Raw genomic sequence first — 14,682 nt, 5'->3', positions numbered from 1 at the left:
AAGCTCCGAGACATCGAAAAATACAGCAAGGATTGGACACCACTAATAGAGGGTCGGGATATCCACACTCCACTAGATATCACGGCGCAGATCTCGCCCGATGTCGGTATCAGATCAGTAAATGACGAGAGAGGAGGATTTTTACCTTTTTAATTAAGAATTGTAGTAGGGATGAAATTCTTCTACTATATAAAGGGGAAGTTTTTCTTTGATAAGACACATGGTTACATGCTTACGCAATGCAAAGTTAATTCTCTGCTTTTTGGCTACTGAAAGGTCTTTGCCTTACTTTTGTTATTTGTTCTTTATTTGCTTCGAACCCAAGACCCAACCTAGGGCATAATACCATTGCCCAATCCAAGTTCAAGCTAGGCCATAACGTTACGACCGATTTAATTATTTATTGTGTTTAATTTATTTATCTAACGTTCTTGGTTGTTTGTGTTGAATTAATTTTCGTATATTTAAAAATCACCTATAAATTCAATTGTTATTCATTTTAAGGGTAAATAAATACTCATACGACAGTATAAATAAACAAAAAGTAACCTATCAGAATATTAACCGATTTTCGTTATTTATTGCTAGTAATAATTAATAATACTCCATTAGGAACAAATACATGAAATTTCAATTACCAAAAATAAAAAATAATACTAGCAAACATAAAAAGATGACCCTGCTTTATCTAATGTGTCATCGTTCTTTTCGCCACCTCATACTTAAAGTGATCGAAATGATTTCAACTTTTCAAACGTTCACGGCGTTGCAAAGGAACATAAGCGACGATGCTGCCGCAGCGCCACCGCTACCTCCACCTCTGAGTCTTCCTCCGCTGCTTCCACCACCCAAAAATACCCTTTCATAATAATCCACACAAAACAACGATAACGAAAGTTCCACTTCATGCCGTGTCCAAACTCTTCTAACAACCTCCGAGTCAGACTCCTTTCCTACTTTCCATTTCTTCAGTCGGTCCAAAACTGGCCTAACACACACCATGTAAAGTCTCCGGTACCCTCCTAGAGCCAACACCACTGTCTTTACACCATCTGGAGGCCGCGACACGTGGCGGAAGCAGAGGTGTTCCCAGAGAGAGTCGTTCCTAGTGATGGAGCACCAGAGTCTACAAACACATGCAGCAACCCCTAAGGTGCCACCATCCAACCTTTGCAATATCTCTATCAGCACGTCAATATTGTCATTGATGAAAAAATTGGTACCCTTGTGTTCATTTTCGCCTTTCTCTTCCAGTTGCACCATTTTCTCTCTAACAAACAGGAATAAAGATCAGTCTAGGTTCAGATAAATGAAAGATGTTTCTTTAACTAGTTTCTGATAGCTAGGATCTATCTTAGCTCGAATGAAGGAACAACCAAAGTTCCACACCCCAAAAGAATATGGATTCAAATCAGCTAGTATTAAATGAAATACGGGGATATATTTATACTGGAGTCCCAAAACTCAGAAAATTAATCCAATGATATTTCAACAAAATAGAGTGTGGGTTAGTGGGTATTTGCAGTGAGGAAATTAAAGGGTTTTGACTTGGGAGTATGAGTGTTTTGTTTTCTCAGTGTAGGGTAAGGAGTAGGGCTGATAGGTATCGAGGAAAGAAGAGAAGAGGCCAAAAGGAAAAGTTTCGAGGCAAAGAAACTAGAACCAAGAACCCAAGACTAGCGTTTGAATAGAATAGGGCTATGGGAAGTGGTGAGGGAAAATTATTGTTTGTCGTTTTTGCAGTTTGCAAAGTTCAATGTTTAAATGACCGACTCTTCTTGGAAGCTTTGGGTCCAAGTGTGTAAGAGAGCAACAAGTCAAATGTGAACGTTATGCTTTTTCGAGGTCAGTGCTTTTGGTTTGGATGCAACATTGATGAATGAAATGTTGCAAGTTATCGTTTCTACCTATGTCGATATCCATCTTCGTTTCACGAACTCTTAAAATTAATAAGTCTTCGATGGACTACAAATTAAGGATCACTTAATAGTTTTGACAAGTTTTATTTTATGTCTCATGTAACTGACACTAGTTGTATGAGATTTTTTTTTGTCTTACAAATTTATAGACCCCAATCTTACACTTCTGGGTCCACAAAAATTTGAGATAAAAAAGATGCCTCATACAACTAGTGCCAGTTGTATATGACACAAAATAAAAAATTTCAATAATTTTTATCTACCCCTCCATTTCTTTTTACTTACCCACTATACTAAATATATATTTTTATTTTCACTTATTCATATACTAAATCATATACTCCATTTATTTTCATTCTGCAAATCATTTCCAAAGACTTTGGTAATTAATGGTATTATTATTGTGGATAAAATTAGAAAATATATACTTTTTTTTTTTAAAGGAAATGTAAAGTCAAAAGTGGAAAAATTAAAAATGAAGAGAGGGGAGTAGTATTCTTGTTTTTAGAAAAGCTAAATATAGCCTTAAACAAGTTTGACGGAGGTAGAATCAACTTGTTTCGGAAATATTCCTGCTGATTTTCAGTCTAAAGAAAAACTATGCTTCTTTTTTATTCCACCAATTAAACAAATATTGAACATGTTTTTTTTTAGCTAAATCTATCAAAAGACACATCTAAAATGTGATATTATTCACTTTAAGCTAAATTGTATCACTTATTCTATTTCAAAACCAATATATTCTTCTCCACCCCATTAAAAAGTCACACACACACATACATATTGGATCATATATATATATATATATATATATATATATATATATATATATATATATATATATATATATATATATATATATATATATGCATGTTTTCCTATTAAATTTCCTAAAAGATTCGTTTTGAAGGAAAAATTCTTTAAAACAAACAAATGCGTATTTTTGAAGTCCAATCATAGCTGAAGCACTCCACGAAGATCATGGTCAGAGAGTACCTATATGATTGTCACTTTGGTGTAGGAAGGAAAATCCAAGTTTCTACAAGACAGAAAGGATATAATTAAATTATTACTTAATAGATTTAGAAAAAAGAAGTCTATATAAATGAAACCCCAACCACATCAACTATTTTGGTGATTTGAAGAGATTTGTCATGGATGATTGTTTTGTATTGTATTGGAATTGTCTGTTGAACCTATATATATGAGAAGCACAGCTTATATTCTCGATGAAAGCAATTCGATAATAGGAAACTTACAAAGGGAAACGGCAAAAATATATCAATATTTTGTTCACCAACTTCATCAACGTCTCTCGTATGTACTTTTTGTTATTGTAAGATATCTGCTGTATACTAACAAGTCAAATATGGTCAGAAATAATGTCTAAACTTATATTTATATACTACTTACTATAACCTAAAACTGGTGAAATCATCTCAATGTCTTCTTAATTATAGGCCACTGTGCTTAAAAAAAATCATGTTGTTAGTTGTGAAAATAAGTAGGCAAACAGACAAGTGAGGAATTATCAGCTTTGCTTGTGTCTAAGCGTACGCACATCTTGCAGATTAGTTTCGTTGGTCATGAGACGCATCAAATTTACTCGCCCAAAAATATACTTCCTCTGTCACAAACGCACAAATAAGTGTTAAGCTCCTATACATATGTGTTAAGCTCCCAAACGCACAAATAAGTATATGTGGTCGACAAGTAATATATGATTGTAAGTCAAGATATCGTATACACACGGACTTGTGATTAATTATCAACTAAATTAAACTAGACAATTAATTTATTCAAGCAATTTTTTAATGTATAAATATTTAACTAAAACTAATCTAGAGTAACAAACTAAAAGATTATATAAATCAAGTTGGCAATATTAGAGATGAATTCAATGGGAGCCGATATTTATAGAGCTATGAGTTAGCTAAAAATCTCGTTGAGTCTTCAACTTAAATTGTCTAATTAATTTATCTAGTTTATTGATTGACAGGGTTAATATTACTCATAGTATTCTCCCGAAGTACTACTTGCCTATTCAAGTTAACCTAACGCCTATATTCCTATGGAACGAGGATTAACAAGAAAGCATTAATAATTCTCCTATAGTAACCAAGCAAGGCGATTAGGTATATTTCTATCCTAACCGCAAATTTGTTCCCCATACTCAAGTTCAAGATCTCGCTATACTTAATCTTATATGCGATCTAGAATTCTCTCTCCGGAGTTTAATTCTAGATTCGTTGATTATATTCAATTGGTGATCAAACAATCAAATAATTAAGCGCAAGATTGAATAAATAAACCAATATGATAAAATAATAAGAACAATTCAAGTTTCAAACTACAACGTTCATGTAGCACCCAAAACTCTAGAACTAATAAATTATGAGATTAAAGGAAGAAAATATGAAGAAAAAGGGAGAATCTGTGCTCCCGAGTATTTCGTGCGTGTATTTTCCTCTCAAAGTGGCGTCTCCCCTCCAAAATAGGTTTAGACTTGCTTTTATACAAGTTAGGAGCGTCTTGGGTCGAAATAACCTTGTTCCGAATGAAATAGGAGTGAAACCTGTTACCCAGCGCCCAGGGTAGCGTTGGGCGCCAGCCCTGGTGTTGGAAATTTTTTTCATCTGGAAACTGGGCCACAGGTAGCGCTTTGCGCTACGTAGCCTGGGCGCTACACTGTTCACTTTTTTCCTTTTGTTTCCTTTTTTCTTCAAATCGTATACTTTCGTCCCACATTTCCTCTGGATGACTCCTACACATAAAAATTTCATGAATTAGCACAAATTATTACATTACACATCCTAAATCTACAAAACATGAGTAAAATGCAGACAATATGCATATAAATATACATACTTTAAGCCGGATATCAACATCCCATACTTAAACGCTTGTTCGCCCTCGAGCAATGGAACTCTAAACTACACCCCAACAACATACATATCAACAGTGGAGGAGCAATTCATTATTTTAATATACACTCTACCAATGACCGTGGTTGATAGCAACAATTAAACTGTAACATATGCAATCACCTACACTTCTATTTACTTATGTCATTCTTCAAAAATATTCACAACATAGACAATTGTGACGACCCGGCCGGTCATCATAAGAATTTATGTCCCGATCCCCTATTAACTGCTTTTCCTAAGTTTATTCCTGCTATTTTGATTTGCCGGGATGTTAGGTATTGAGTTTCGGAAAGTCCTGGGACACTTAGTCCCTAAATGAGAGCTTAAATGTTGGAAAGTTGACTGTAGTCGGAACAGTATGAAGACGGCCTCAGAATGGAAATTCGATGGTTCCGTTAGCTCCGTTGGTGATTTCGGGATTAGGAGCGTGTTCAGATTGTATTTTGGAGGTCCGTAGCTAATTTATCAAATCAAACTTAATGAACTTTTGAACTTTCGACTTCCAAAAACTCACGTCGAAACATATCAAATCAACTCGGAATGAAGCCAAATTTTGCACACAAGTCCTAATACATCATACGCAACTACTCGTGCCCCTAAACTACCGAGTGAAGTGCAAATTCTCAAAACGACCGGCCGGGTCGTTACATTCTTCCCCACTTAAACATACGTTCGTCCTCGAACGTGCTTAGAGTTGTTCCAAAAGCCATCAAAATCGTTGTTTAACCTCACTATGCATATACCCGGGGGTGATCCCATGTCACCCTATCCCATATAGGTCTGATAACACAACATGACTGAAATTTCTTAATCCAACCTAGCCCATAAGCCTTAGAACCAAATTTTTCACATCCGAAATTTTTCATAAAATCATAATCTTGCATCTACACACTGTATAAGCCTGAACAAGCTGTATCAAGCCATATCCGTAACACAAGATGAAATCACATGATATACCATATAACTCAAACACTCATAGCAATAACTTCTAATCATAGTAGCTGCTCAAAATAACCCATTACTGGTAATAAACCTCTTATCAAATAGAGCCTCGTTCTAACACCTTCATATACTGCCAACGATAAAAGAAACATGCATAAACTCATAACCATTCATCAAATCAACAAGTTGTGGAACTTCCTCTCCTTTAATAGGAACTATAGAAAATTTCTAAGCCGATCAACATAAATATCCTTCCAAATATACCGCAATCTGATCCGATAGCACCCATTCTAGGTGTGATGACCTCATCCCATCTAACATAATCACTCTAGTGACATGACACATTAATATAGTCTAAAGCCGCAACTCGTGCAATCCGTGCACCAATAGGCAACATTACTCAATCAAGGAAAATGACTCAGATAAGGGAAATATCTCACAAGCTCAACGAGTACTGACACAAAGCAATGCTAAGAACCTATCACACACACCATATAACCAAAACACACGAATCTAACACAAAGGATCATGTCTCAACATAACTCCTCTACAATACGTGACCCATCAAAACGCTAGACCATATTATGTACCTTGATCCACCCTGCTCAAAATTAATAACCACGCAAAATTCGACATCAAGCACCCAAAGTGTATTACCATAACCACGGAGAGCAAATAACATAATACCACAATCAGGAAGGAACATAGCCAACATGCAATTAATCATGCAATACCCAAATACTCATCTCGCTCTGCTATATAGCTCAAATAGAACCGCACCATATATACATATAACTGTGACGACCTGGCCAGTCGTCTCATGAGTTACCGCTCCATTTTCCCCTATTTTAGCTTCTTTACGCTTTGTTATCCGTGTTTTATGTGATCGGGTTGATTAGTTCGAGTTCGGAGAGGATTTGGTAAGAAATGAGACACTTAGTCTCTTTTAAGAAGGCTTAAGTTGGAAAAGTCAACTAGATGTTGACTTATGTGTTAGAAGGCTCGAAAGTGAGTTCTGATGGTTCGGTTAGATTCGGGAGATGATTTGTGACTTAGGAGCGTGATCGGAATGGGTTTTGGAGTTGTAGAGAAGATTTAGGCTTAAATTGGCAAAGTTGATATTTTGGCGATTCCGGTTGATAGGCGAGATTTTGATATAGGGGTTGGAATGGAATTCCGAGAGTGACAGTGGCATCGTTGTGTCATTTGGATGTGTGTGCAAAATTTTAGGTCATTCGGACGAGATTTGATAGACATTTTGATCGAAAGCATAATTTAAGAGTTCTTGGAGTTCTTAGGCTTGAATCCTATGTTAAATTGGTGATTGATGTTGTTGTGAGCATCCCGAGGTTTTGAACAAGTTTGAACAATGTCATGAGATGTGTTGGTGCAATTGGTTTGGAATTCCAGGAGTTCTGAGTAGGTTCCGAGATATTTTAGGCCAAAATCATAGCTGTAGCAGGTCCAGAAGGGTTGTAGGCCTCCGAACCCACCCGCGCGGACCACACAAAAGGAAGTGCGGCCGCGGTATGTGCTATGTGTACTGCACAAAATGAAGTGCGGCCACGGTGGTTTTGTGCGGGCCGCGGTGGTTTTTGCAGACCGCGGTGCTTTTACGCGGACCGCGGTGCTTTTGCGCGGACCGTGGTGGTTTTGTGCGGACCGCGGAGGCTGAGATCTGAGGGGTGTACTCTATAAATACGAGGTTTTGGTTTTTATTTGATATTTTGACCTATAGAGCTCGGATTTTGGCGATATTTTGAAGGTTTTTCAAGAAATTCATCGGGTAAGTGATTCTAACTCAGATTTGGCTAGAGTACACGAATATATCATTGAATTCATCATTTAATTCGCGATTTGGGATGGAATTTGGGAAGAAAATTGTGAAATCTTTCAAAAATATAAAATGATGATTTGAAGGACCAAATGGTATCAGAATTGGATAATTTTGGTATGATTAGACTCGTGAGGGTATGAGGATTCTGAAAATGTAAATTTTACCTAATTCCGAGACGTGGGCCCGGGGCTCAAGTTTTGCTAATTTCGGGATTTTTGATATTTTTCGATTGTTTTCGCTTGGGCTTTGTTCCCTTATCCTATTATGATGTATTCGTTCTGATTTTGGATAGATTCGACGCGCGTGGAGGCTGATTCGAGGGGCAAAGGCATTGCGAGATAGAGATTTAGCCGGTTCGAGGTGAGTAATGAATGTAAATGATGTCCCGAGGGTTTGAAATCCCGTATTTGCACATTGTAGTTCTATATTGAGGTGAGACACGCGCTTGATGATGAGCGTGAACTATTGGGGATTGTGACTTGGTCCGTCCTAAGTGATGCTTTTACCGCGTATTTTGGTTGAAACTTATTTGTTCTCATCAATGTTTGAACTGACTGCCATATTTGGGCTTCATGCCAACTATTTGAACCCTTCGGGGAGTCTTATCACTATATCCTCACTGTTTTGACTAACTACTTGAACTCAGTCGTACTGTTTTCCACTATTTTACAACTCAGCCACTTTTTACTCGGTTTTGAAACTAAAATGATATATTAAATGATGTTTTGGGCTGAGAACTACTGTTTTTCTAATGCCCGAGGGGCTCATATGATTTCTGGACTGAGTACGGCCAAGGGACAGATATGAGGATACTATGGGAACGGGCTGCACGCTGCAGCAGTATTATACTGATATTGATATGAGGCCGAGGGCCCAGATTTGATGCCACGAGATGGCTTGATATTGCGCTTGGGTCATAAGGGCCCCTCCCGGAGTCTGCACACCCCCAATGACCGCCGTCGACGATATATGTATAGATCGGGCTGCACGCCGCAACAGGTACTATAGGGTACCGTTCTATGTGTTGATTTTCTTTATATGTCTGTCACTTAACTGCTTATTTGTTGTAGCATTTCCATATTTTGTTTCCATTGGTTTATTGCTTTCATATTACTTGTTTAAAATGCCCCATTATAGATTACTCTGTGTTTCTCCGTGATTTCTTATTCTCAGTCATTATTTATGCTTATTACTCACTAGGTCGAAGTACTCACATTACTCCCTGCACCTTGCGTGCAGATCCAGGTGCATCTGAGGCTGAGTGAGGATTTTTAGTTGAGTAGCGCATATCCGGGAGCATCAAGGTAGCTGCGTGACATCCGTAGCCCTAATCTCTCCTTTCTATCCTTTTGTTTTATCCGCATTCCCTAGATTGATATGTATTAGGGTGATAAACTAGTATTAGAGGCTCAGACTTGTGACACCAGAGCTATATAGGCTATGTAGTAGTAGTTTTATCATTTGAAACTCTGCCTATTTAACTCTGGTTTCAGACTTTTAATATGGTGTTTTGGTAAGTTAACTGTGTTAGCTAATAATGAACTCTATAAGAAAAGGGTTGAGGTTGTTAATTGGTCAGGCTTGCCTAGCAGTGCGTTGGGCGCCATCACGACCGGGGTTGGGGTCGTGACAAGTTGGTATCAGAGCCTAAGTTACATAGGTCTCGCAAGTCATGAGCCGATTTAGTAGAGTCTCGCAGATCGGTACGGAGACGTCTGTATTTACCCTCGAGAGGCTGCAGAACCTTTAGGAAAAACTTCATATTCTTGAAATTCTGGTCGTGCGACTTTGTTGATCCGAGAACTAAACTTCTGTTATTCCATTCTCCCACAGATGGTGAGGACGCGAGCTACCGAACAAGGTGGACGACCACAAGTGCCAACCACTAAGGCCACTAGAGGCCGGGGATGCGGTCGTGGACATGGCAGAGGCAGAGCAGCGAGGGCAGCACATGTTGATCCCCCAGCTGCCCCGGCTCCAGATCAGGCTCTAGCAGCACCAGTTCAGGCACCAACTGTGCCCATCGTGATCCGGGTCTTCAGGAGGCCTTGGCACAGATCTTATCAATTTGCACTGGCCTGGCTCAGGCAGTTTCAGCCACCCTAGCAGCAGCAACTACTTCACAGGCCAGGGGAGGCAATCAGACCCCCGTTGCTCGTACACCTGAGCAGGTAGTGCAGGGACTACAGATGCTGGGGGCACCTCTAGCTCTGTCGGTTGCACCAGTTCAGGAGTGCATGGTACCAGTTATGCCGGATGATAAGCAACGTCGTCTTGAGAGGTTTGGTAGACTCCAGCCTCCGTCATTTAGTGGTTCTGAGGGCGAGGATGCCCAGGGTTTTCTTGACAAGTGTCAGCGGATGCTCCGTACAGTAGGAATCCTTGAGTCTAGTGGTGTAGCATTTACCATCTTTCAGTTCTCGGGGGCTGCCTTTACTTGGTGGGAGGATTTTGAGAGGCGTAGACCTGTCGGTGCAACACCCCTTTCTTGGCAGCAGTTCTCCGCTCGCTTCTTAGAGAAGTATGTACCGCAGTCCTGTAGAGAGGAGCTGCGTAGGCAGTTTGAGTGGTTGACGCAGGGGGGTATGACCGTGACCTAGTATGAGATGAGGTTTTCTGAGTTGGCTCGTCATGCCATTTGGATGATTCCGACATATCGTGAGAGGATCAGGAGATTTGTGGATGGCCTTAACTACCATCTCCGTATTCTGATGACTAGAGAGAGTATTGGGTGCTACGTTCGAGGAGGTTGTTGATATCACTCATGAGATTGATACAGTTCGTTGTAGGGAGCGCGAGGAGAGGGAGGCCAAGAGGCCTCGAGGATCGGGCAGTTACAATGGAGCTCCGTCGAGGGGCCAGTCCCAACATGGTAGAGGTCGTTCTTTCAGGCCTGCTCAGTCGGCCCGTCCAGAGTATCGTAGGGTATCTTCAGGTTGTAGTCATTAGGGGTCCCAACAGGGCTAGCCTTCATTCAGCGCCCTCCCAGCTCGGAGTTCATCTCATGCCCCATCAGCTCAGGGTTCTTCTGCACCGAGTGCATTTGCTAGTATAGAGCCAACCAATCCGACTCAGTGTAGAATTCACATCCTAATTGGGCCTACCAATGGACCCCCAAATCTACTTTGGTCACCCACAAATAGATAAATAATCATTCAAAATTCCACAATGGCTGAATCATAACACATACTATAACCTGGCTAGCTTCGGCCACACTTCACAGTCCACAACCATGCAACAATCTGCTCCTGAGAGCTCCTAGTCTCCAAATCCATAAAACACATGAATCACCACATCTAATCCCAACTCCACCGCCTGAATGTCTAACACATCTCTCATACACGATCATCCCGCGAAGAATACTTCTATAATTCTTCTGTACCACAAAGCAAAATTTGAACACCAACAGTCGATCAACTAGGAGAGTGCCGCAATACCAATAAAGTATCCATAAATCAAAACACCCCCCCCTCTAAAATGTATACTCTCATCAAGCCATACCAAATAGTAATGTTATTTACCTAGTCATCTAAAACTGCCCATATTGCCTAAGGACCCATCGCCTCCCCTTCAAAACTGAACCGTGATCTTACACATGCAAATCTCAATCCTGCACAACACACTGCATATACTATGCAATCATACGAAAATACAAGAACTTCGTAATCCACTCCGAGTCATAAGCAACTACTCACTCAATTATCAAAGAACATTCCATTTGATTTCCTCCGGAGAAAATCACTATACATCACATGCTCCTCACGCTAGTAGAAAATATACATCTCAAACCATGGTAGAAACCATCGAGAACTCTCCGAAACACATTTGCACATAACTAAACCATCAGAACTGAATCTCTCTACCTCAACAAATCCACGCATGCCACTAAAACCACAGAGTACCGCCACAAAACACCTGTAGAAACTCACTACCTCATAAGGACCAAAAGAGCCAATCGCATCCATTACCATGGCGATCCAACCTACTACCAAGCTATCCTATTTGTTGTAGTTCCTTCTGAATTACCTTCAAATTGATACTTCTCTTCACCATAATACCACAATCCTCAACCAAGACTCACCAAACGAAACACTAACATAAACCACACCGCCCTAAGACTCATAAACCGCTGAATTCTCTCTTAATCAACCCAAAAGTACCACAACCGAGATACCCACTCTAAAGAGACCTTCTGCGAATCTAAAGCCATTGCCTTCGCCTTCCTGATATGTAGAATCCATAATGATATAGAAATGCCACAAGTCTTGACATCCTCCAATATAAATCTCAGTTTCTAGCCAAATACATGTCCTGAAGATTCCCAATTGCCACACACAAATCTTGAATTCATTTGAACCATTCTCGAGAGTTTTCCACTCTGCTCAAATATCAATTAGACTGATCAACGGACCGAAGGACCGATGCCCCATTAGCACTCCAACACCCAAGGAAGTAACTCCACCTTAATGCCAGCAAATAAATTCATGCTCCATACACATTACATCCTTTACCAATAACAACTCAAATCATTCCGTGATTCTCATATACACATAAAGTTTATCCAGAATTTCCTTTACTCAAGTCATCCTTGATCTCACCCTCTCCAGAACATGACTCATTCACAAGTATACCTCAAACCAAAACCAATACAACACATAACCGTGAAATCAACTTATCAATAGTGAACTCCCCCACTTGGCTCAAAGCCATATATCAAAGCACACAAAAACTCACAATGCCCATACTTTATTACTGCCATAATACCATAGTGAGATTCAACTAAATCCTTCATAAACTCATGCAACACAAACAATCTAGTATTTCAGATCATCTGCAAATCTTGCATTCACCCATGTAATAGTCAAGCCCATTCTCATAAGCGATCTAAACTCAAATTGAAACAAATATTTCACTAATAAAAGAGAATTTCCAACAAAAAACATAGGGGTCACACAAACCTCAAGACACCCCGCAGGAGATAACCCACCTGCTTCGCCTCAAACTAACATCTCCTTATACCCTTCCATAGTCATAAACATTACACAATCACTTAATCTTCCTGAGTCTGAACTCATATAGAGACATGAAATCTACTTCACTCCTCAACTAATCAACATGAAAAGACCCTTCAACACACCCCTAATTCGGGACTATACATTAAATCAAGATGGAAATCAAGCACCAAATAGTTCTTTCTACACTCCAAGTAGACCCTTCTCATCATATTCAACCATATGAACACATCTCGCAGTCACATCATACTCATCAAGTAGCCATATAGCCATAAATTCTACGAATAGGGACACTGCCGGCCATATAAATCCAAAAGCACGTGCTCACACAATCAATACCTCTGTGCTCAAACCACAGTCAAAATCCGGCCGCAAGTCCTCCAAATTGGCCCATCATCAGCATACCAAAATTACATCTCGCACCTCTTTCATGGAATCACAAGCTGTCGATGTACAGCTGGTACCGAGCGCTCACATGCGCATACGAATGTGTGGAAGGAATTCAAAGAGTTATGCTTCAAGTTGAATCAATGTCGCACGATAAGGAAAAAAAATTGGAAGTATATCCTAAATGTCCTGTAGCCTCTCGAAGATAGATATGGACGTCATCATACCGATCCGCAAGACTCTATTAGACACTTGCTCATGACTAGTACAACCTATGAACGTAGAGCTCTGATACCAACTTGTCACGACCCAAAATCCACCAGTCGTGATGGCAACTAACCCAACCTGCTAGGTAAGCCAATTAACAATTATTCAGTTTCATTTAATTTAATAAAACAATTAAATAAGAGAATTATCTAAATCTTATACATTTCTCAAGGACTAGCAGTACGAATTTTGAGCTTCTACGAATGGAGTTTACAAAGCAACAACAGAAAAATTACACAGTCTGTTTGAAAAGTGCATAAATTTTTTTATAGTATAAGGCTACCATGAACAAGAGGCAGTTACAGCAGGAACACAAGTATGCCTTCAAATCCAACAACCATCGAACATAGCAACATCGATATTCGGGATCTGAACACACTGTGTAGGAAGTGAAGTATGAGTACAATAGACCCTATGTACTCAAAAAGTAACAAACCTAACCTCAAGTTGAAAGCAGTGATGAGCTAACATAGGATCGGGTTCAAAGCCAATATTTCCACAACAGGTCATAACAACATAAATGCAAGTATAAAAGAGATATCTCAAAATTAAATTACTCAGTTCGTTTGAAAACTGTAATTTTCCAAATATCCTTTCCACAATAAATAAAATGTTTCATTTTCTTCCAAATAACAAGTATAAAGTGCCTCTCCATACCCACATATCAATGTAAATAATAATTTGTGAATGACGTGATACTATATAGCATGAGGAAGAATGCATCTCTATGCCTGTATGTCATTTATGCATGTGAATGCCACGTATCTTAGAGATGAAACATGTACTCACACTCTCAGAGTACTCAATCTCATTACCTTGTATCCTCTCTTACTAAGCTCAATACTCAGCACACTAAATCACTCAGCGTTGTATAATAACTACTGCGGCGTGTAGCCCGATCTATATATATATAGTCGACTACGCTCACTTGGGGTGCACAGACTCCGGAGGGGCTCCTACAGCCCAAGCTCTATATCGCTTCGGCGTGCAGCCCGACCCAATATCTCTATGACGTGCAGCCCGATCCATATATCGCTGCGGCGTGCAACCCGATCCATATATATATCACTGTGGCGTGAAGCTCGATCCATATATCGCTGCGGTGTGCAGCCCGATCTATATATTGCTGCGGCAGCCCGATCCATACATATATATTTATATCCTCACAATCAGGCCCTCGGCCTCACTTAGTCATCACTCTCTCTAGTCTGGCTCACGGGCTCAAAATGTCATGAAACTAGCCCGACAACAATGATATGATGCATCAACAATAACAGCCAAGACTGAGATGCGATATGAATGCATGAATATGACTGAGTACAAAATATCAATGAAAATCAGTGAGATGACAACAAGAAATAACCACTATATGTACAAACAATATCAGCATA

General features: G+C 39.6%; 1 protein-coding gene across 1 annotated transcript; it reads right to left on the bottom strand.

Annotated features, from left to right (window-relative positions):
- Positions 1–555: 555 nt before the first annotated feature.
- Positions 556–1,915, bottom strand: LOC107765847 (F-box protein SNE-like). Its single transcript, XM_016584551.2, has one exon. The coding sequence runs from the start codon at positions 1,261–1,263 to the stop codon at positions 751–753; it is 513 nt and encodes a 170-aa protein (XP_016440037.1). The 5' UTR covers positions 1,264–1,915; the 3' UTR covers positions 556–750.
- Positions 1,916–14,682: the final 12,767 nt, after the last annotated feature.

The sequence above is a fragment of the Nicotiana tabacum genome, chromosome 11 (genome assembly GCF_000715075.1).
Source record: "Nicotiana tabacum cultivar K326 chromosome 11, ASM71507v2, whole genome shotgun sequence".
Taxonomy (NCBI): domain Eukaryota; kingdom Viridiplantae; phylum Streptophyta; class Magnoliopsida; order Solanales; family Solanaceae; genus Nicotiana; species Nicotiana tabacum.
The sequence above is the reverse complement of the archived record's forward strand: the minus strand, read 5'-3'. Positions and strand labels throughout refer to the sequence as shown.